The 23,334-nt window shown below is 42.5% G+C and overlaps 2 protein-coding genes across 4 annotated transcripts; one reads left to right on the top strand and one right to left on the bottom strand.

Moving 5' to 3' along the window:
- The first annotated feature begins 1,146 nt into the window (after positions 1-1,146).
- LOC143300422 (F-box only protein 31-like) lies at positions 1,147-14,918 on the top strand. Of its 2 annotated transcripts, XM_076614067.1 has the most exons (10): positions 1,147-1,226; positions 2,907-3,118; positions 4,119-4,184; positions 4,630-4,706; positions 6,550-6,771; positions 7,511-7,576; positions 8,156-8,259; positions 9,503-9,662; positions 11,483-11,706; positions 12,466-14,918. In XM_076614067.1, the coding sequence occupies exons 2-10, from the start codon at positions 2,968-2,970 to the stop codon at positions 12,620-12,622; spliced, it is 1,227 nt and encodes a 408-aa protein (XP_076470182.1). In that variant the 5' UTR covers positions 1,147-1,226; positions 2,907-2,967; the 3' UTR covers positions 12,623-14,918. The 2 variants fall into 2 exon arrangements, with proteins under 2 accessions (XP_076470182.1, XP_076470183.1); XM_076614068.1 differs by lacking the exon at positions 7,511-7,576.
- Positions 14,919-18,534: 3,616 nt separating this feature from the next.
- LOC143300382 (uncharacterized) lies at positions 18,535-22,278 on the bottom strand. Of its 2 annotated transcripts, none has more exons than XM_076614001.1 (2): positions 21,945-22,278; positions 18,535-21,324 (listed from the first exon to the last, which is right to left on the bottom strand). In XM_076614001.1, exon 2 carries the CDS (start codon positions 20,954-20,956, stop codon positions 20,054-20,056), a length of 903 nt encoding a protein of 300 aa, XP_076470116.1. In that variant the 5' UTR covers positions 20,957-21,324; positions 21,945-22,278; the 3' UTR covers positions 18,535-20,053. The 2 variants fall into 2 exon arrangements, with proteins under 2 accessions (XP_076470116.1, XP_076470117.1); XM_076614002.1 differs by having other exon boundaries at positions 21,991-22,278.
- Positions 22,279-23,334: the final 1,056 nt, after the last annotated feature.

Raw genomic sequence — 23,334 nt, 5'->3', positions numbered from 1 at the left:
TATTTTCGCTTTCAACACTATATTCGAGAATTTGCTTGAGCTAGTTTTAACACGCAGTCCTACACTTAGTCTCTCTTTTGTGTGTGTGTGTGTGTGTGTGGGTGGGGGGGGAGGGGGGGGGGGGGTTAATACTCAAAAAAAGGAATCGAAGGAATGATATTTTAGAACTCCCAATCCCTTACCCCCATCACCACCACCCCCGTCCTCGTATAATCAAATGTGATAGTTATACTTGCAATAAGAAATATAAAAACCCTTTTGTGTGCGTGCGCGTGTTTTGTTATATTTGCTATTGAAATGGATATCACAAAAGAATACGACACACACACACACACACACACACACACACACACACACACACACACACACACATTTCTCAGACAATTAATGCTTGATTTTGTTTTGTTTCTATCTTATATCAATTTTTACTTCTTTTTTTCCGCCTCTGAAATGATCAGCAGTTATTTGCTGGGTCCACTCGTAGGTGATATACCTATTGTACACCTGTGACAGACGTGCTTCTTCGTATTCCACTTCTCTTGTCCTCGTGATTTTCCATTTTGTTCTTTCCTTCTGTTTATCCTTTTTGAATAATCTAAATTCTTTAGAAATTCCTGATACTTTTTTTTTTTTTTAACTGAGCATATACAGACATACACGGTTGATGTCACAGACACACACGTACCGCATCACTGTGACACAGGTTTTATCATCATTATTGTCTTTTTTCTATTTTTATCTATTATTATTTATTATTATTATTATTATTATTATTTTCTTCTTTTTTTCTCAAGGCCTGACTAAGCGCGTTGGGTTACGCTGCTGGTCAGGCATCTGCTTGGCAGATGTGGCGTAGCCAATATGGATTTGTCCGAGCGCAGTGATGTTTCCTTGAGCTACTGATTCTGATACTGATACTGTGACACACACAGAGACATGCACAGAGACGCACGCACAAGAGGGCGCGCGCGCACGCTGACGAGCATTTTCCTCCCCAGTGTGTGTGTGTGTGTGTGTGCGCGCGCATGTATGTTAATATATTACGTGTTGCGCGCGCGAGTGTGCATTTTTGTGTGTCTGTGTGTGTCCCCTTCACAACCAAAGAATGAACGTGCACTCTGGCATTATATATATCGAAGAGTTGTCTTTCTTGCTATCTGGGATTATATAAACGAAAGTACTTGGAAAGCCCCATTGTGTGTCTGTCTCTCGTCGTCTTTCCCAAGGTTTGATAGAATATACCGTTAGAATCGTTGCAGTAGTTGTAGTAGTAGTGTAGGGACTGGCAAGTAGAATGTGTTTGGAAATTTCGGATAGTTTCATTTTGTCACAATAGCTGTTCCTGGGCTTCAGTTGTTCACGAAAATTGCCGTCAGAAAAAATCCCGGAAGAATGCCAGCTCGTTCGATAACTTTCTAGTTTTCCATGAATGAAAAAGTTGACTGCTGGTGAGAGTGAACGAAAAGTGTTGCCATAAGTGTGAGGACGTGAATCCGTCTTATCTTCTTCAGCTCCCCAGTCAGATTAATGTTATTGAAGACCAATGCTGGGAATTGACAATCAGTTACACTTACAGCCGGGCTCGCCATCTACTTTTAAGTGTTGACCAGCCCAATGTTTACATCATATTGCTTCATGTATTCACTTCATGTAAATTCTAAATCCTTAATGATGCTCAAAGTGTGCCGCTCTCCGTCACTGCCTTCCCTCTACTATTTTTATGTTGTTGTGTTTTTTTTACTGAGTGTAACCTGTATGGGTCCCAGATTGGAGATCTGTAAGGGGCTTTGTAAGTAGCTTGCTCCTTGATGCCCCCTTCCTCACCCTCTGAAAACCTCACAGTTTTGTTCGCTTTGATGCAGATGTTGAAGTAGTTGTCCCGGCAGACCTCTGGTTGGATGTGGTGCTGGCATACTTGGCACTTGTGATGGCTTGTACTGTATGTTTGTGTGGCAGTTCAGTTCAGTTCAGTAGCTCAAGGAGGCACCACTGCATTCAGACAAATCCATATGCTACACCACATCTGCTAAGCAGGTGCAGCATAACCCTACGCACCTAAAATGTGCTTTATGCGACTCATAAGAGTACAGGACTGGCCTCCTGCTGGTAATTGGCAGACCCGGGCTCTTATTTAGCTTTAACAAACAATAAAGAGTGGTAACTCTCTCCATACTCATTTAGCTTTAACAAACAATAAAGAGTGGTAACTCTCTTCATACTCATTTAGCTTTAACAAACAATAAAGAGTGGTAACTCTCTCCATACTCATTTAGCTTTAACAAACAATAAAGAGTGGTAACTCTCTTCATACTCATTTAGCTTTAACAAACAATAAAGAGTGGTAACTCTCTCCATAGTCATTTAGCTTTAGCAAACAATAAAGAGTGGTAACTCTCTCCATACTTATTTAGCTGTAACAAACAATAAAGAGTGGTAACTCTCCATACTCATTTAGCTTTAACAAACAATAAAGAGTGGTAACTCTCCATACTCATTTAGCTGTAACAAACAATAAAGAGTGGTAACTCTCTCCATACTCATTTTGCTGTAACAAACAATAAAGAGTGGTAACTCTATACTCATATAACTTTAACAAACAATAAAGAGTGGTAACTCTCTCCATACTCATTTAGCTTTTTCTGAGTCAGCTAAAGTGGAGGTATCAAAAGAATATGTATAAATATATCCTTGGGAAACTGTCAGCTTGTAGTCATATTTCTTGTACATTTGTGCCTTGCAGATGGGCAGTGGTCAGCAGCATTTACTTGAAGTTGTTTCCCTTTTTATCTGTGTCTCCTGTACATGCAGCAGCAGTTTGCCTTTTGTCTTCTACTTATATGCAGCAACAAGAGTAAGTTGCTGCTGATGTCGTGCCAACAGAAACCAAGAGAGTAACCTGTGTGCAGGGTGTGTGGAGTTGTTCTGATTGTCCACTGGCTGCAAACATTCCTGCCAAGAGAGACCAACATGGGTGACCTTGTCAGACTACCAGCAGAACTTCTGGACTATGTGATGACTTTCCTTGAGGCAAGGGATGTGAGTGCACTGTCCATGACTTGCACATGGTTCTACGAGATGACTCGATCTGATAGTATATGGCAAAGGATGTGCAAAACAGGTCAGTTTGTGTGTGTGTCATTGTGTGCGCATCTGTGTGTGTGTGTTGGCATGCTTGTGCATTAACCCCTGTGTGCACACATACCAACATTTCCTTCCGTTGAGTTATACAGTACACCCACATACTCAGCCATTGTTGGCGATAATGAACAGTGATTTAAAATATGAGTAAGCATCCATTCTGAAATGAAACGACAATCAGTACACTGAATTATCATCGTCATGATTTTACCATTTCAGATTCAGATTCAGTTATAAATACTTTATTAGAGAACCACCATTTCATTATCAGTTCAATTGTGTAATGACGTAAGTACTAATATAGCTATTAGTCATTAGCCATTCGGATGAGACGATAAACCAAGGTCCCGTGTGCAGCATGCACTTAGTGCATGTAAAAGAACCCACGACAACAAAAGGGTTGTTCCTGGCAAAATTCTGTAGAAAAAACCACTTCGATAGGAAAAACAAATAAAACTGCATGCAGGAAAAAATAACAAAAAAAATGGGTGGCGCTGTAGTGTGTGACACGCTCTCCCTGGGGAGAGCAGCCCGAATTTCACACAGAGAAATCTGTTGTAACAAAAAGAGAAGTACAATACAATACAATTATGCTACCATAGAATCAAAATTTTTTTCATGTGCGTATGTAGTTCCAGAATTGCCAGCCAAGTCTACTGGATGCATCCTGACTCCGTAAGGACAAAACCTTTCTTTCAATAGTCACTGCTGTCCTGCTACAAGGCAATGTGGGCATCCCCTTTATGCTAGAAACATCTCTCCCAGACTCTATGACAGATAATTTTCCTTCATCCCAGAATAGTCCAGTCTCAGCTTCATAATTCATGAAAGAGTAGAACGAAAAGTGTCGGTGTATGTTTTGTGTGAAACTGAAAGGTAGCACGAAAACATGAGAGTTGACGTTTGTTTGATACTAAAGTTGCTGTGATAATGGGTCAGCGTTGTCTTTCAGGTGTTCTCATTGTTTGATGTCTTTTCAGAATTCAATTTGACATCTTTGGAAGGATGGGGAGACAACACAACATTTCGTGACGTGTACACCAAAGGTTTGTTTTGACTCTGTGTTCGTGTGTGTGTACATGCATGTGGGTGTAGATGCATGTTTGTAGAAAAACAATTTCTTTTCATGTTCATGTAGCAATACAATCATGTAGCAATACAATTTCTTTTCATGTTCATTCTTTTACCTATTGAAACTGAATGTCATAAATTGATTTTTTAATTTTTTTAATTTTTTTATCACTATTAGGTAAAGTTTTCTTCAGGTTTATTATTTTACTGCATTTCTTTTAAAGGTCTCCAGGAAACCACACAATGAACGATGAAGTGCTGTAACAGTCTGCTTTTTACTTTAAATGTATATGTATAAAAAATCCTAGTGAATTACCCACTGGTTTCTGTTCTGTCATGTGAAAAATTTGTGACCAGTTTGTGTTCAGCTTGCTGTTTACTCCAGTGGAAAATACCTGACAAGTTAGCGTCTGGTTGCAGTGCTGTACCCGTATGGAAAATGCCTGGGCTTGTGGAGAAACTGGGACATCCCCTGTGGCTTCTTTATGCATGTTCAGGTGCGCTTCACTGGTTGCTTTCAAGCTACATTGATGGAAGGTGTAAGCACTTCCAGTTTTATCCTAGCCTGAAGTGTGTGTTCAGGTGACTGTGTCTCAAATCTGAGAAAGAACCACCCGTATTGTTAGTGGAGATCAAAAGAAGGACTGAAGACTGACAGTTCATTTCTGTTTCAGTTTGTCTAGGAGGCGTCACTGCATTCAGACAAATCCATATATAGACTACACCACATCTGCTAGGCAGATGCCTGACATCAGCATAACCATACGTGTTTGTCAGGCCTTGAGTGCATGCTTTATATATTTGTTGTACCTATCAGAGTGAAATTCTTTTTACATAATTTTGCCAGAAAACAACACTCTGGTTGCCATAGGTTCTTATTCAGTGCGCCAAGTGCGTGCTGCACATGGGACCTTGGTTTATCGTCTCATCCGAAAGACTAGACGCTCGGTTTGATTTTCCATCACCCCACATCATGTCGATTGAGTTTGGAGGTGGATATATATTGTTCAGTGTGGACTTGCTTCGGTATCCAAATTCAGCAGCTTGTCCAAATTCAGTTAAGGAGAATTGCATTTGTGCAAATACAGAAATTTGTTTGTAAAGCAATCCCTTCTATATTTGTAGCAGGTGTCTACAGTAGATATGTGGGGGCTTGTGCAGGTGTAATAGGAGAGATGTCATTTTGAAAGAAAGGAACATTGTTGAACAATGTTGAAGTTTGTTTTTGTTTTTGTGTGTGTGTTTTTTTTTTTAAGATAGGAGAAGTGTTGAAGATGTTTGTTTTGAAAGAAAGTGTCAGTGTTGAAGATGTTTGTTTTGAAAGAAAGTGTCAGTATTGAAGACGCTTGTTTTGAAAGAAAGTGTCAGTATTGAAGACGCTTGTTTTGAAAGAAAGTGTGAAGACGCTTGTTTTGAAAGAAAGTGTCAGTGTTGAAGATGTTTGTTTTGAAAGAAAGTGTCAGTGTTGAAGACGCTTGTTTTGAACGAAAGTGTCAGTGTTGAAGACGTTTGTTTTGAAAGAAAGTGTCAGTATTGAAGACGCTTGTTTTGAAAGAAATTATGAGTGTTGAAGATGTTTGTTTTGAAAGAAAGTGTCAGTGTTGAAGACGCTTGTTTTGAAAGGAAGTATGTGTGTTGATGCTTGTTTTGAAAGAAAGTGTCAGTGTTGAAGATGTTTGTTTTGAAAGAAAGTGTCAGTATTGAAGACGCTTGTTTTGAAAGAAATTATGAGTGTTGAAGATGTTTGTTTTGAAAGAAAGTGTCAGTGTTGAAGACGCTTGTTTTGAAAGAAAGTGTCAGTATTGAAGATGCTTGTTTTGAAAGAAAGTGTCAGTGTTGAAGACGCTTGTTTTGAAAGAAAGTGTCAGTGTTGAAGACGCTTGTTTTGAAAGGAAGTATGTGTGTTGATGCTTGTTTTGAAAGAAAGTGTCAGTGTTGAAGATTTTTGTTCTGAAAGAAATGGACAGTGTTGAAGACGCTTGTTTTGAAAGAGAGGAGCAGTGTTTAAAGATGACGGTTGTGACGATTACCTGTGTGCAGATGGAGCCAGGCCGGATAGCTGAAGCAGAGGAGCAGTGTTTAAAGATGACGGTTGTGACGTTTACCTGTGTGCAGATGGAGCCAGGCCGGATAGCTGAAGCAAAAGAGCGGTGTTTAAAGATGACGGTTGTGACGTTTACCTGTGTGCAGATGGAGCCAGGCCGGATAGCTGAAGCAAAAGAGCGGTGTTTAAAGATGACGGTTGTGACGTTTACCTGTGTGCAGATGGAGCCAGGCCGGATAGCTGAAGCAGAGGAGCAGTGTTTAAAGATGACGGTTGTGACGTTTACCTGTGTGCAGATGGAGCCAGGCCGGATAGCTGCACGCTTTTGCCGCTTCCCTTTGTCAGACTACTCAGTGTGGATATTCCGACAAGGGCTGATTGAGCACCCACCTGATGACACGGTGGTAGCACAGGGAATCGATGATCCCCTCCAGTGGTTTTCTCCCCTCTTTACCATCACCCTGAGGGAGGGGCTCAGGTGTCGTAAACGTTGCCCCCCAGCGTCTGTCCGCCTGACGGTGAGGAGAAGAAAAAAATCAGCGTATGGTATGACTTACCCTCACAGATTTCTTCACAGGCTTTCTCTGTGTTTTTACTAAGTTGTTAATTTATTCAGTTGTTTGCTTTGTCATTCATCTGACAGTTAAAAAAATAAATAAATGAACAGAAGTAAGGTAGTTCAGTACGGGAGGCTACAGGCCGCAGCTTACTTTTGGTTTCGGAATTAGTGTTTTGCGCAGGACCGGAATTTGACACCTGCTGGAGTCTACACCAGTGGTTCATAGTAGGTTGGAGAAACAAAATTTTAGGGAGAAAAAAGAAAACACCTTTCATGATGGCTAACACAGATTGGCTCACAGCTTGTACCGACGTGGATTTTGAACTGAACTTGAAATACTTCGCACTGAGCCACGTCACTCTGAACAGGCGTGAATGCTTGACTTTCAGAACTTTGTTGATCACTTTGAAGACACAGTGCAAACCTTGAATAAAGCTTTGCCCGCCTTGTGCTGTTGGAGATTCAGGAACGCTTTCTTTGTTGAGATTGATCAAAATGGGAGAATGATGTTTTGATGAGCAGTGTGTGTGTGTTTGTGTGTGTGTGTGTGTGTGTGTGCGTGCGCGCGCTAGATTGATCAGAATGGTAATTGTTAGAGAATGATGTTTTGATGAGCAGTGTGTGAGTGGTTGTACGTGTGTGTGTGTGTGTGTGTGTGTGTGTGTGTGTGTGTGTGTGTGTGCGTCCTCGTTTTGCAGATGAAGGATGAAAGTCTACACTTCATGTGTGAAACCTGCCATTTAGCTGCAAGGACTGAGGATGATGTGAGTCCCCATGGCAGCAGTAATGTGTCGTGACTGAGCTAGCTGTGTGTGTCTGTCAGACTGCTTCACCTCCTCCCCTATTTTGCAGGGCTTAACTGATCAGACACTTCATCAACAGAAGTAGCTGTCACCAGTGGAATGATTCCCTCATTGATTGACTTTTCAGGATGTCCAGATTTGACATCGACAGCATGTTCATTCTAGTCAACGTAGTAATTGTGCTTGACATGTTGTGGATACGACATACAATGGGAGACTGTTGATACATGTGTGCTGTATGTTCAGGTGATGATGTGGATGTGTTGTTTGTTCGGTTGGTGATGTGATGTGGTGGTAGTTCAGGTAATGAAGTGATGTGATGTGGTGTTAGTTCAGGTGACGGTGTGATGTGGATGTGGTGTGTGTTTAGGTGACGTTGTGATGTGGATGTGGTGTTAGTTCAGGTGACGGTGTGATGTGGATGTGGTGTGTGTTCAGGTGATGATGTGATGTGGATGTGGTGTGTGTTCAGATGATGATGTGATGTGGATGTGGTGTTAGTCCAGGTGATGATGTGATGTGGATGTGGTGTGTGTTCAGGTGATGGACACGTGGGTGGCAGAGTCTCGACCAGAACTGGTGGGGAAGACCTACTATGAACTGCTGGGCAGAGAAAGTGCCACAGTCCGACAGACAATGCTCTGGTCAGTCCCTGAATTTTGTCAGTCCTGTCTCTCCTGCTTGTCTTGTTCCCGGCATCAGCCTGTCAAACTCTGCTTTCCTAGCAGAATCAGATGAGCAGTTGTAGTGTGATTGATGGAAGTGTGGTGAATCGTTTTCTGTCTGCCTTCTTAGTAGGAGTGATGGCTTCGAGGTAACGCGTCCACCTAGGAAGCGAGAGAATCTGAACGCACTGGTTCGAATCCCGGCACAGTCGCCAGTATTTTCTCCCCCTCCTCTTGACCTTGAGTGGTGGTCTGGACACTGTTCATTAGGATGAGACGATAAACCAAGATCCCATGTGGAGCATGCACTTAGTGCACGTAAAAGAACCTGCGGCAACAAAAGAGATGTTCCTGGCAAAATTCTGTAGAAAAATCCACTTTGATAGGAAAACAAATAAACTGCAGGCAGGAAAAATACATCAAAATGGGTGGTGCAGTCAGTGTAGCGATGCACTCTCCCTGGGGAGAGCAGCCCGAATTTCACACAGAGAGATCTGTTGTGACAAAAAAGAGTAATTAGAATACAGTGGAGTGATGGCCTAACGGTAACCAGTCCGCCTAGGTAGCGAGAGAATCTGAGCGCGCTGGTTCGAATCACAGCTCAGCTGCTGCTATTTTCTCCCCCTCCACTAGACCTTGAGTGGTGGTCTGGACGCTAGTCATTCAGATGAGACAATAAACCGAGGTCCCATGTGCAGCATGCACTTAGCGCACGTAAAAGAACCCACGACAACAAAAGGGTTGTTCCTGGCAAAATTCTGTAGAAAAATCCGCTTCAATAGGAAAAGCAAATAAAACTGCACGCAGGGAAAAATGCAAAAAAATGGATGGAGCTATCAGTGTTTCGATGCACTATCCCTGGGGAGAGCAGCCCGACATTTCACACAGAGAAATCTGTTGTGACAAAAAAGAGTAATAGAATACAATACAGTACAATAGTAGGATTAGATAAGCGCTTGTTGCGTCATTGATGAAAGAGTGGTGGATCATTTTCTGTCTGTCTGTCTTAACCCATTCAACTCCAGGCAGTACACAGCCTCGGCAGGAGGATACCCTGCCATATTTATGCAGAAAAAGGAAGAAGATAAACTGAAAGAAGATTCTTTCTTACATGCTTTCTTACAGCACAGCGAGTTGATGAAACCTTTCCTGTTCACCTGATCTCCTGTGAGCATGTACATGAGATGTCCATCAAACCCAAAAGAGTTGTGCTTTCTGTCAGGTCTGACTACTCCGTGGTCAGGATACCACCCACAGTTCAGTCCCCTGTGTCTCCCGTGACACTTGGCTTGTACAAAGGAACGTATGGCGCGCACGGGATTGAAATTATCAACCTTTCTTTAGCTGATAATGGATACGAGCTACTTGGAGACAAGATTCTTGTGAGTTGTTTTTCATGTATGCATTCTTTTTCTCTTTTTTTTTAAAATCTGTGTGTGTGTGTGCGTGTGTGTATGTGTTTCTCTGTGTGTATGTGTTTCTCTGTGTCTGTGTGTATTCTGCCAGGAGTTATGTCTGTGTTTATTGCACATTATTGTACTGTTGATGGAAAAGCCAAACACTGATGGTAACATCAAAATCAGATTTTATTGTAAATTTGGTGAAGTAATTGTTTGTCATTTCAGTTTTTTTTCAAATACTGTGTAAATCTGACATGATATTGAGAAGTAGACGTGTAGTTCCCTTTTTCCCTTCACTTCATAATTGACAGGTGCAACGGCCGAATGGTTAAAGCGTTGGACTTTCAATCTGAGGGTCCTGGGTTCGAATCTCGGTGCACCTGGTGGGTAAAGGGTGGAGATTTTTCCAATCTCCCAGGTCAACATATGTGCAGACCTGCTAATGCCTGAACCCCCTTCGTGTGTATGCACACGCAGAAGATCAAATACGCACGTTAAAGATCCTGTAATCCATGTCAGCATTCGGTGGGTTATGGAAACAAGAATATACCCAGCATGCACACCCCCGAAAACGGAGTATGGCTGCCTACATGGCGGGGTAAATAAAAAACAAACAAATGGTCATACACGTAAAATGTCACATGTCTGTCTGAGTGTGTATGTGTGTGCGTCTGAAATCTGATTGAATGACACAGGAAACGAATGATGAGCGCCCAGTGGCAGCCGTCAGTCGGCTCTACCCAGGTAGGCAGCCTGTGGTGCAAATGTCCCCGTGTATGTAAAGCGCTTAGAGCTTGGTCTCTGACCGAGGATAGGCGCTATAGAAGTATCCACATCAATCAATCAATCAATAATTAATTATCAGTGATGTTTGACATACCCTTTTTAATAGGTAGTGTTGAAATTAATGTATCGTTTTATATTTGTTGGGCATCACTTGCATAATGCTCAAACTATTCTTTTGCTGAAACTGCTGCCAAGATTGTGGGTAAAAAGAACAGAAACAGTAATTCCTTCAGAAAGGTAAAAGAAGTATTAGAGAGAATGTTTTGTGGGGGTTTTTTTATATGTTTTTTTGATATAGCAAGGATACGAATGCTGAAGAAAGACCCACCATCCACAGAGCAATATTTTCAGTCTGTGGTATGTTTCTGTTTTAATATGGTTCTGTTTTGTTATGGTTCTGTTTTAATATGGTTCTGTTTTGATATTAATAAATTCTTTGTGGGCTGCAACTCCCACGTTCACTAGTATGTACACGAGTGGGCTTTAACGTGTATGGCTGTTTTTTATCCCACCATGTAGGCAGCCATACTATGTTTTTGGGGGGTGTGCATGCTGGGTATGTTCTTGTTTCCATAACCCACTGAACACTGACACGGATTATAGGATCTTTAATGTGCGCATTTGACCTGCTGCTTCCCCAGCTGTGAGGTCCCCATCGCTGCACTCTGCATGACGAAAGGCTCCCGACAAGTCTGAAACGTTTCACATTGAATCAGTCCAAAACTTTCATGTGAAATGATTATTGCTGGATCATAGAAATAGAAACCAACATCAAGTGTTCTTTCTTGGGAGTCATGTCTGTCAGAAATCCTGTGGTATTTGTGTCCGAGCTCCGGATGTATGTTTTCTTTCTAAGCCTGAATTTCTCCCCCCCCCCCCCCCACCCCCGCCCCCTTTTTTATTTTTTTATCTTTCACTCTTTTTTTTTCAACATAAGAACAGGACAAGCCTTTCCAGGAGTGATCACTCTAAACTGAGGATGAACATGACGGTGGTGGTTATTTCCCCTCCCACAGGGAGACATCAACGTCCCGGCAGGGAAGATCAGCTTGTACATTGACCTTCGGAAGCCACTGGTCTTGAACAGACAACAGCAGAGCTCCGATGCTGTGGAAGGTCTGCAGACAGAGACGTTGGAGGCCCCGTTTGTATTCGCACCACACACGTCCATGCCTTTCTCTCTGCCCCACGACGTCATTTCCCGGGATGTGGGGCAGCTCCCTGCGTCTTGTAAAGCCAGGTTAGCTTTTGATGGTGTGAGAGGGGAGGGGAGAGATGCTCTGTGTGTGTAGTGTGTGTGTAGTGTGTCGTGTGTGTGTAGTGTGTCGTGTGTGTGTAGTGTGTAGTGTGTGTGTAAAGTGTGTGTGTGTTTGTGTGGAAATAGTGTGATAGTGTGTATTTGTGTATGTGTAAAATGCGTGTGTGTGTGTGTGTGTAAAGTGTGTGTTTGGACAATGTGTGTGTGTTTGTGTGGAAATAGTGTGTATTTGTGTATGTGTAAAATGCGTGTGTGTTTGTGTGTAAAGTGTGTGTTTGGACATTGTGTGTGTGTTTGTGTGGAAATAGTGTGATAGTGTGTGTTTGTGTGTGTGTAAAATGTGTGTGTGTGTGTGTGTGTGTGTGTGTGTGTGTAAAGTGTGTGTTTGGACATTGTGTGTGTGTTTGTGTGGAAATAGTGTGATAGTGTGTGTGTGAGTGTGTGTGTAAAGTGGGTGTATGTAAAGTATGTGTGTGTGTGTGGGTGTGTGTGTGTAAAGTGGGTGTGTGGACATTGTGTGTTTGTTTGTTTGGAAATAGTGGGTGTGTTTGTGTGTACATTTGTGTGTGTAAAATGTATGTGTGTGTAAAGTATGCTTGTATGTGTAAAGTGTGTATGTGTGTGTATAGACACATGTGGGTGTGTTAAAAGCATAGTCAGCATCATGTGGTTTGTACTTTGAGATGTGCTGATGAGATGATCATACTTGGAGTTAACTGCTGTTCTTCGTGACCTTGACAGGTACGAAGGCAAAGGTCGCATTGCTGCCGTTGGATACCGCGACCCAACATTCACCTGCGGTCACATGGTTGTGTTCTCCGACACGTATTTCGGGTTTTACTGGATAGATCTGAAAAGTTTCTCAGTGTTTCGTCTGGTTGAAGAGAACTGGAGTTGATTGACTGATTGACATTTTCCTGCATTGTTACAATCCATCCTCTTGATACCAAATATGCAGAGATACTGGAGCAATAAGTGATCTGGGTCATGTGTGTGGCATGACACAAAGAATTGGAAGCCAGAAACGAAAGCATGGAGGTGACTTGGGAGGGGTGTTGTAACCAGCGCTTATATGTATCGATCTAAATCATATTTTGGCTCACCATAGGAAACTTCTTCTTCTTCTTCTGCGTTCGTGGGCTGCAACTCCCACGTTCACTCGCATATACGCGAGTGGGCTTTTACGTGTATGACCATTTTCAACCCGCCATGTAGGCAGACACACTCCGCTTTTGGGGGTGTGCATGCTGGGTATTTTCTTGTTTCCATAACCCACCAAACGCTGACATGGATTACAAGATCTTTAACGTGTGTATTTGATCTTCTGCTTGCGTATACACACGAAGGAGGTTCAGGCACTAGCAGGTCTGCACATATATTGACCTGGAAGATCGTAAAAATCTCCACCCTTTACCCACCAGGCACTGTCACCGTGATTCGAATCCGGGACCCTCAGATTGAAAGTCCAACGCTTTAACCATTCGGCTATTGCGCCTGTCACAGGAAACATTTTTGTTGTTGTTGTTGTCTTTCAAACCAAACATAGTGTGATGGAAACAGAACAATTCCACCATAACTTTCTAGCATTCGCTTGCGTTTCTGAGAAACTGTTCCTTGTATTCGAAAATTTCCACGCTTGTTCAAAGTATGGTTCCTCAAGTACACACGCTGCCATAGAGTTGCTATTTATTGTAGAGTGTTCATATTTGTCCGAAGTGTTGCAAGTTTGCTGGCTTCATTCTGCACACTGAAATGTTAACGAAAATTGGATGAAAAACCTAAGTTCTATCTAGCTTCTACTTTTTTTTTTCCCCAGTATGCCATGTTTTTTACCTTGAACTTGGATGAGGTTTGTATACAAGACCTTCTCTCTCTTGCATGTGGAAAGTTTTTCTGTTAAATCAGATGACCTTGATTTTTAACCTCCTCTGTAACGATTATGACCAATCATGATATCAAGTTTGATAAAAATTTTATGTAAGATCTGGTCTCTGTGAAGCTTTTTTTCCTATTCTGCTAAATAATGACCTTGACCTATGACCTCTCACATGCTTGTATCAGCCTAAAGTTGATGTCTTCAAAAGCCTTATTCATCTCCACATCACTACCCCCAACAATATTCTCAACATGGGCGCCCCAGAAGGACGCGTTCTGTCCCCAGTGTTGCCTTCATTATTGACACATGACTATGCAGCTCATAACGAATGTAACACCGTGGTTAAGTTTGTGGATGACAGCACTGTGGAAAGGGTGATTACAAATGGTGACATGTCAAAATACAGGGAAGAAGTACTGGAACTTGACAGCTGGTGTGATCTAAACAATTAGAACTCCACATATCAAAAAAACAAAAACAAAAAAACCCAACAAATTTTAGATTTCAGGAAGACCAAGTCTGACCCCTTACCACTTTTCATTAAAGACAAGCAAGCAAAGATTACCTGTGAATTTAAATTTCTTGGACTGATCATCTTTCATGATTTGAAATGGGAGAAAAACATGGAGATGATTGTTGAGTAGGTGCAACAATGCCTGTGCTTTCTTTGACGCTCGAAAAATTTGGACTCAGAAAAAGAAGTCATGGATGACTTTCACAGAACAATCAATGATAATGTGTTGATTTTCGCTGCTGCTGTTTGGTATGGAAACATTTCTGAGGCAGAAATCGCAGCTCTGAATAGAATTGTAGAAATCACCACCATGATTATCGGGTCTCACCTACCAACTCATGTCAACATATTCTCTAAGTGGCTACTCAGAAAATCAAAATCAGTCAGTCAGGGTGAATCCCAACCAACTTTAAACATTTTTTTAGATGTTCCCTCAGGTCGTTAGTACAGAAGTATTAGGACCAAAATCAGTCATTTTGCCAGTAGCTCTTCCTCAAAGCAGTCAGTGCCCTGTCTTTCGAACCAGCCCAGAACTGAATAAAGAGAATTGCACAATCAGCAACCATTCACCTGTAGATCTAGTCATCAGTACTGTTCGTATGTAATGTGTAATTTGTGCTATATGTTCAAGAGAGCACACGCATTGATATGCTCTGAATGAGTGTGTGTGTGTGTGTGTGTGCGTGTTAGTGCGCTTGCACAAGTACTTAAATGTGTATGTGCACATGTTTCTAAAATATTGCTGTATTTGTGTTTGTATATGATTTTCTGTTCATGCTGGTACCTTTTAAGCTATCCCCCCCCCCTCCCATCCCCTCCACCCATCTGCCACCCCATCCACCCCTTCTCCGCCATTCCTCGTGATCCCAGTGCACTTTGCAATAGAGACATATCCTATTCTATTGTGTTCTGTGTTGTTCTGTTCTGTAGAGGAGGTGCAGGGTAATGTATGTGGTGTGTGTGTGTGTGTGTGTGTGTGTGTTGGGGCTCATGTACGTTTATGTGTATTTGACTGTGCTTTCATATCTGTGAAACTGCATGTTTGGTGCATATCTGTTATGCATGTGTGGGTGTATGTGTGAATGTGTGTCTTCATGTTTTACATTTATTTGCTTATTTATCATCATTGTTGTCTTATTTATTTATTTATTAATTATTGTTATTATTATTACTACTACTACCTTTTTTATATTATAATTATTATTTATTTATGTACGCTTATCTCTTATTTATTCACCTTTTTTTTTCTCTCAAGGCCTGACTAAGCGTGTTGGGTTACGCTGCTGGTCAGGCATCTGCTTGGCAGATGTGGTGTAGTATATATGGATTTGTCCGAACGCGGTGACGCCTCCTTGAGCTACTGAAACTGAAACTGAAACTGAAACTGTGTTCTGTTCTATACCTGCTATCCAACAAAAGTTTTGTTTCTACACTTCTTTGACGTAGTTTCCCACAGATTCTTCACACAGACACCAGGACATTACAAAAGTTCACTTTGTTTACACATGTGAGTCAAATATTACTCCAGAGTGGTCTGGTACTTTAAAAAAAACAAGAGAGGCAAGGCCTTCAAGACTCACTTGTGATAAATTAAGTCCCCTAGCATTAATTACAGAGTAATTTCCCTTTTTCACTATCTGCACCAAAACGTTTGCAAAATAAATAAAACTTCCATGCTTAGCAAAAGAAGTTCCTGTTTGAACAAAAAATGATAATAATGACTGCTCTTTTGTTGGGTCAGAATATCAGATCAAAGTGCCAAGTTTAGAGAATACAGAAAATATAAATATAACAGTAAATGCAGTTTGCATATAATTAGGCTTCATTATTTTTTTTTTTTTTGTGCCCATCCCAGAGGTGCAATATTGTTTTAAACAAGATGACTGGAAAGAACTGAATTTTTCCTATTTTTATGCCTAATTTGGTGTCAACTGACAAAGTATTTGCAGAGAAAATGTCAATGTTTAAGTTTACCACAGACACACACACACACACACACACAAACACACACAGACAACCGAACACCGGGTTAAAACATAAACTTTGTTTACACAAGTGAGTCAAAAATGAAGATCAGTGATTGGACATGTTCTCCCACACCAAACATTGAGATCATGATATGTTTTTTTTCTCCATGACTCAGGTCAGGGTGACCCGAGGTGGATGAGCTAGCTACTGAAGTGACTGACTGTTATGTACAATCCTGTTCTAACTTCTCTTTGTACAGTATCATCAGTGTTGGAGTCTGTGAAAAAGCATGCTGATCTTGAAATGTGGAGTGATGGCCTAGAGGTAACGCGTCCGTCTAGGAAGCGAGAGAATCTGAGCGCGCTGGTTCGAATCATGGCTCAGCCGCCGATATTTTCTCCCCCTCCACTGGACTGTGAGTGGTGGTCTGGACGCTTAGTCATTCGGATGAGACGATAAACCGAGGTCCTGTGTGCAGCATGCACTTAGCGCACGTAAAAGAACCCACGGCAACAAAAGGGTTGTTACTGGCAAAATTCTGTAGAAAAATCCACTTCGATAGGAGAAACAAACAAAACTGCACGCAGGAAAAAATACAAAAAAATGGGTGGCACTGTAGTGTAGCGATGCGCTCTCCCTGGGGAGAGCAGCCCAAATTTCACACAGACAAATCTGTTGTGACAAAAAAGAGAAATACAAATGAATGCAATTCTTTCATCAAAGTGATCATGGAAGTTTGCTTCTCGCCAGTCCATTCCAAAACTGGAAAAAACTTCGAGATTCTCATTCTTCTTCTTCTTTTTCGTTTGAGGGCTGCAACTCCCACATTCACTCATATGCACACGAGTGTGCTTTTACATATTTGATCGTTTTTACCCTGCCATGTAGGCAGCCATACTTCATTTTCAGGTGTGTGAGTTTCCCATGATATCAGGCATGCCTGTGTCGTGAGAGTGAAGTGAGTGACAAACTCTTGATCATGAGGAAATTGATCTGTGGCCTTGTATGATTGTTCATGGTTTTTATGCAATTGATAATGGTTTTGCATGAATGATTCTTGGAATACAGTTTAGCAGCCTCCTTTCTGTAATTTAGTTAATTGCTTGATCCAAGTAGTTCTGATACCACAAACTGACTGACAATCATAGTTAATTGCTTGATCCAAGTAATTCTGATACCACAAACTGACTGACAATCAGAAAATTATATTGTTGATTCTTTTGTTTGATTGTTACATGAAAACATGTACTTCTTTTCTTTTCTTTTCTTTTTTATTATTATTATTTTGAATTCTGCTGCAAAAAGTGTTTGACGATATCTGATCTTTTTATGATGAATGTTTGATGTCAAATGAAATAGAATATAATCTTTTGATGATTGTCAATACATTTATTCAGAGGAAATATTTAAAATGATATAGTCAGGATAACATTTTAGCGCGATCGCCGAATCGAGCTATATAATTATGTGACCTGGTTGGAGACATAATTTGACAAAAAACAAGAACGCCAGAGAATCGACAGACAGGCAGAAAATACAAAAAAAACTTAGCCATATGAAGAGCACAGGAACAGGAGTCATGATGGCTGCCGGAAAAAGAGGGCGCTAGTCAGGGGGGCAAAGGGGAGGTTACCTACTTCCGGGAGGTTATCGGCCGTAGCTACTTTCATTTTGTCCACATAGGCGGATAGTAGTTTGCACAGGACAGGAATGTCAGACCCCTGCCGGAGTCTGCACTAGTGGGTCACGGTAAGTATGTTACTGAAACGTAATTTTAGATAGAAAATTTCCTTTAACTTAGAACCCACGGATATGAGAACTGGGATGTGCAGGCTTGATAATTGTGTGTGTTTGATTTTTTTTAAAGTACCGTGACAGACTGGCTGTCAGTTTTTTTCATATTTTTTTAATGACAAGTATGACTGCGTTTGGAAAAATGAGACGTGATTCTGATGAAAATATAACCGACTTGACAGCAGTGGGGTTGTCATTGTTTCATCCAAATACTTGTGATACTGGAAAGTGACAGAGAATTAGAAAATTATATTGACTCTTTTGTTTGTTTTAAGAGTGGTAAGATATATATTGAGACAGCCACTTTTTCATGCAAAAAATGACTTATTCTGTAGATATACATGTTTGTATTCAGCATAACAAAAACATGTTTTACTTTTTGACCTTTTAATTCAGCCTTTCCTGTGTCTGTGTGTGTGTCATCATTTGGGCTGACAAGTCTTTGGGCGCTTTTGAATGTCATTTCTAGTTTGATTATTAAAGATGTATTGCATTAAGTCAATCAGATATGTATATTTTGATTTGAATGATGTGTGTGTGTGTGAGAGAGAGAGAGAGAGAGTGTGTGTGATTTTCAAGAGACTTATTTTGTACTTATATTAGTTGTGTACATAATGTGAATGTTCCCACACAGATGTTGATTGAATAGTCTGTTTATTTTGAACCTGCTGTTAAAGAAAATAGGTTTTGCACTCCTCTCCTTATTATGCAGTTCAGTATAATCATCAATATTTACTAAAGTCTTCAATATGTCGTACATTTGCCAGTGATAAATCTCACCTGGCTAAGAGAAACTAATTTAAAACAAAAATTAAAAAAAACATTAAATAAAACGAAAATGTAGCATTACATAAATCAGAGTGATAAAAAAGAAGAAGAAGAAGAAACAGCAGAGCATGAATATCATGAAGTAAAAATGTTTCTTTAAAGCAACTCATTCTTAATGCCGATACCCAGAATCAGTCATGTACACAGCCGTGAGTGATTCGCTTCGATTAAATCTGTGACAAAACTTGCAGTATAACGGGAAAACAATGGGGGGGAAAACACACAAACCAAAAAACCTGTTTCAGAAAGAAGAAATAAAACTGGAGAGGGAGGTTGGGGGGTGGGGGGGGGGGGGGGTGTCAATGAAGAAGACATGTGAAGCACTGAAAAAAACATTGATGGTTCCCCATGACCTGTGTGCAACTGAGGCCACATTATAAAAAAAACACCATAAAAAGTGTTACACTATCATGAATATAGTTCGTGTCACTTAAAAGAACAAAAAGAGATGAAAATATAAGAACTGTATCATCATCATCATTATCCACACAAACAATTGATAAAGTACATCCTGGTGGTTGTGGCCTGCACTAAAAAAAAAATGTGTTGCTGTCGAAAAAGTGTCAATGTCTCTCGTGAACTGAGGAAGACGATGGGATATGTTGTAACACCATCTGTGGACATCATGGCATGTGACTCTGTAGCCCAAAGTCCAACAACACACATGCAGGTGGGACATGGAATGCCAACAGGCAGGGCAGGATCAGAGGCAGCTCTTGGGTCACGCATGTCAGGCAGCTGCACAGCTCCAAACACATCATGAATGACAAACACATCATGAATGACACATTCATGACAAACACATGATGAATGACAAACACCAGACATCTGATACAGCAAGAACACAGAGCAGCATGTGAGCTTCCATCAACACTGTCTCTTTATCTATCCCGTAGTCTCGTAGACTGTGGGGGGCACCACTCATTTGGCAACCAGTCTCCTCCATTCCTGGCCGTTGTCTGTCCTGACCGTTTAACTCGGGGTTAGACATGTCCACTCTGTGATGTTGTCCTTCCATCTCTTCTTCTGCCTCAGTGCCTCTTCTTCTGCCTCAGTGCCTCTTCTTCTGCCTCAGTGCCTCTTCTTCTGCCTCAGTGCCTCTTCTTCCTGCTCCCTGCACTGTTCTCCGCAGGAAGGTCTTTGCCAGTCCTGTTGAATGTGAGACGTGGCCTTACCACTTCAATTTCCTTTTCTTCATGGTGGTCAGTAGAACACACACACACGCACACACACACACCCACAAAGAATCTGTTTAGTGCCTTATTTTCTGCCTGTTTTGATGACAAAGACTGTTCCCCAGGGGTTCTTGAAGAAAACTAAAATGTGACTTCTGCGGTGCCTGCTTTTGTTTACTCTGTGTGGGACTGACGGAGAGGCAGGGAGACCAGGTGCCGGTACACCCCTTGCTCCGTCATGACACCCACCTGGCTCAGGTACACCCGACTGACCTCACACCGCCCCCACTCCTCCTCCGCCCCCTCTTCCTCCTCCTTGGCGTAGTCCAGCAGACTGGTCACCGGATCGTCATGGTAACAGTTCTGGACCAGCGTCAGGTGCGGGCAGTAGGGCAGCCCCGCCTCCCTGGTCACCCTCTCCCTAAGGAAGCCTGCCAGGGCCGCGCGCAGATGGCGCACCACGCTCATCACCGCCCCAGAACCAGCCTCGTCCAGCGGGATCACCACAGCACAGGGGCCGCGCGTCCCGGGCGGCGCGTTCAGGGGAAGGAACACGTGCAGCGAGCGGAGCCGCACGGTGACGACAGAAGGGCCGCCGCCGCTACTGCCTTGCTGTCCACACAGCCGCTGCACGTCACGGCACATGCTGGGAGCCTGGAGCAGCCGCACCACCTCCGCCTCGCGCTGCGCGTCGTCCAGCCCCAGTCCACACACTGTCACGTGCAGGTTCTCCTCGTGCACCACCTGCACCCCCCCGCCGCTGCCCTCTTCCACCTCAGGCTTCTCCTCAGCCCCCCTCCTGCCCCCTCCTCCTGCTGCTGCCTCCTGCTGCAGCCGTGTCTGCAGTCTGTGCTGCAGCCGTTGGATTCTGTGCAGTAAGGCCTGGTCAGGCTGTACCTGAAGGTTCAGGAAGTGGGTGGCCATAGCTGCTGGTGATGGTGATGTTGGTGGTGGCGGTAGTTGTGATGGTGGTGGGGGTGGTGCTTGCGGTGGCGGTTGTAGTAGTTGTAGCGATGGTTGCAGTTGTGGTGGTGGTGGTGATGGTGGTGGTGGTCGGACGGAACAGTTTGGGTCCATGGCTTCAGAGCAGCGAACGTCTGACACACTTTCTTTTTTCTTAACACACGCTATGGAAAGCAAGCATTTACTTAGGAGAAAAAAACAACAACACTAATTAGTGAGAGTAGTATGAGGGATGGAATATGAGGTTGTACTTTTTTTTTTATGTTCGTTCCCTCCCCAGCGTTGTACGAGGAGTGCAGATAATTATTATCTGTGGGGACTGGAGTCTCAAGTCTGATGGAGGGAAGGTTCCTGGGGTCAGTGGACTGAAGCTGCTGAAGGTACGTGCCTCCTCTTCAATCTTCACTGTATCATTCCTCCTCCTGTTCCTCCTCCTCTTCTTTCTCTTCCGCCGGTTGGTTGGTTGTGGTCTGTCACCAGGCCTGCAGTGAAATCAGACAATGTGCAGAGACCACACACACACACACACACACACACACACACACATATATATATATATATATATATGTGTGTGTGTGTGTGTGTAGGTAGATATGTGTGTGTGTGTCAGTGTGTGTGTATGTGTGTGTGTGATATAATGATACCAATGTATTGTACTGAGATTCACACACACACACACACATATATATATATATGTGTGTGTGTGTGTAGATATGTGTGTGTAAGTGTGTGTGTGTGTGTCAGTGTGTGTGTGTCACATTACTGGTTTTTGTCCGTTCGGCCAATGAGGTTTCTATAAATAATGACTTGCGTACACGTACGTCACTCGACTCAAGTCGTAAAGGAGACAGTTATAGATACCACAAGAAAAACGAAGAAACGAAAAACTAATACATTTCCTTAACATTTCAAACTGGCTTAGAAAAGATCCAGAAATGCCATTTTGCCTTTGTCACTTATTCGGGACAACCGAACAAAGTTCGAGACAGCAAGCCTACGCGGCCTCAGTGTGGCTGCCATGCTATGATGCCCTCAGTCAAGCTGAAGCGCGCGCACTCACACACACGCACACAAAAAAAGTAAATAAATGAATGATACATACGTAAATTCAGAAATCAGCCGCTGAACGTACACAGTCCAACAATTACCTTTCTCCACAGGATGAAACAGACTTCACCACACTCACACACCCACTGACAGACTGAACGCCTCTCGCATCGCCAGATGGGAAGGGGACTTCCCCTCACTCGGTAAATCCCCGTACGATCTATAAATGGATGCGGGGTTTCCGTTCATGATCTGTTTCACATAGATGACTGTGCATTTTAATTGTGTGCAACGCCCCTGGGTCCAACCTTACTTCAAGTCCTGAACAAGTCCTTGGATGAGCGTGCGCTGTGTAGTCTACTCTCCCAGGTTACTCCATAGTAAAGCAATCAATGATTATTTACAGTGTTATGCATCGCGGGGGATCACAATTATGTAAGCAACATCTCATGACTGTGATTGAGCATCTGTGTCTACAGAGACACATTCACTTCGCCTGATTTTTTTTTTTTTTTTTTTTTTTCAGTTCAAAATTTCTTTTTATAGCTACACACACATCTTCAGAATAATCTGTACGAGACGCAATGATCGATTTATAAAAGGGGTCACTCGTCCACTGTTTTCTGGCAATACGTGTCATTAACAAAACAAAACAAAACAAACAAACAAACAAACAAAGTGCTGGCAAATGGAGTCCCAGGTCGGCATTTTACCATCAAGTTTGTCAGTGCAATTTGGTATTGTTTTAGTTGCAATGCCAGTCAATGCATGGATTTCCTAAAGTTCTAAATGTTCAGTTGTACAGCATCGACAGATGTGTATATGTTCCGATGCCTGTCCGGCAGCGGTATGTAACGTGACTGGAGTGACTCGAGGAAAATAGCTTGTACCGAAGTCAGTCCGGCCGTGCTGTCAGGTAAAAAAAACCACACCAAAAAACAACATATTTCAAGATATCGAGCAACACGCATGTGGCGGAGAACAATTTACTTTAACCTCCTTTTGTGAAGGACTATGACTGTCAAACTAGAAGGCAAAATGGCACCGCTGGCTCTTAGTGTTGCAGCACTGGGGGCTAGTTGGCCGTTCACGGGACCCATCCCGAACGCTGACTGTTCTAAAACCCTCTTGGCCGAACTGAAGAGTGGGCCTGGTAGTGGCTTGGAGGTGGAGAATTTTTACGCCGCCGGATCTCCAACTCGGAGGCCGGTCAACGTGTATGCAGACCTGCTTGTGCCTGAACCTCCTCAGTCGTGCGTATACGCATGCAGAAGATCAAACATGACACACTGACCGTGGTCCGGTTAAAGATCCATGTAATCCATGTTATTGCGTTCGGTGGCGCCGCAAGGAAACTGACAAGTACAATGAACCCAGCATGCACACTCCCTGTAAACTGAACGGAATATGTCTCGTGTGCCTGATGGCACGGGTAACGCGTTCAG

Source organism: Babylonia areolata, chromosome 26 (genome assembly GCF_041734735.1).
Source record: "Babylonia areolata isolate BAREFJ2019XMU chromosome 26, ASM4173473v1, whole genome shotgun sequence".
Taxonomy (NCBI): domain Eukaryota; kingdom Metazoa; phylum Mollusca; class Gastropoda; order Neogastropoda; family Buccinidae; genus Babylonia; species Babylonia areolata.
This window is presented reverse-complemented; position numbering and strand designations above follow the sequence as displayed.

Bases quoted from the DNA above. Each gene is read 5' to 3' on its own strand.
- LOC143300422 (XM_076614067.1), top strand. From the start codon at position 2,968: ATGGGTGACCTTGTCAGACTACCAGCAGAACTTCTGGACTATGTGATG. The intron at 3,119-4,118 runs GTCAGTTTGTGT...ATGTCTTTTCAG, and splicing joins GCAAAGGATGTGCAAAACAG to AATTCAATTTGACATCTTTG. The intron at 4,707-6,549 runs GTGCGCTTCACT...ACCTGTGTGCAG, and splicing joins GCTTCTTTATGCATGTTCAG to ATGGAGCCAGGCCGGATAGC.
- LOC143300382 (XM_076614001.1), bottom strand. From the start codon at position 20,956: ATGGACCCAAACTGTTCCGTCCGACCACCACCACCATCACCACCACCA.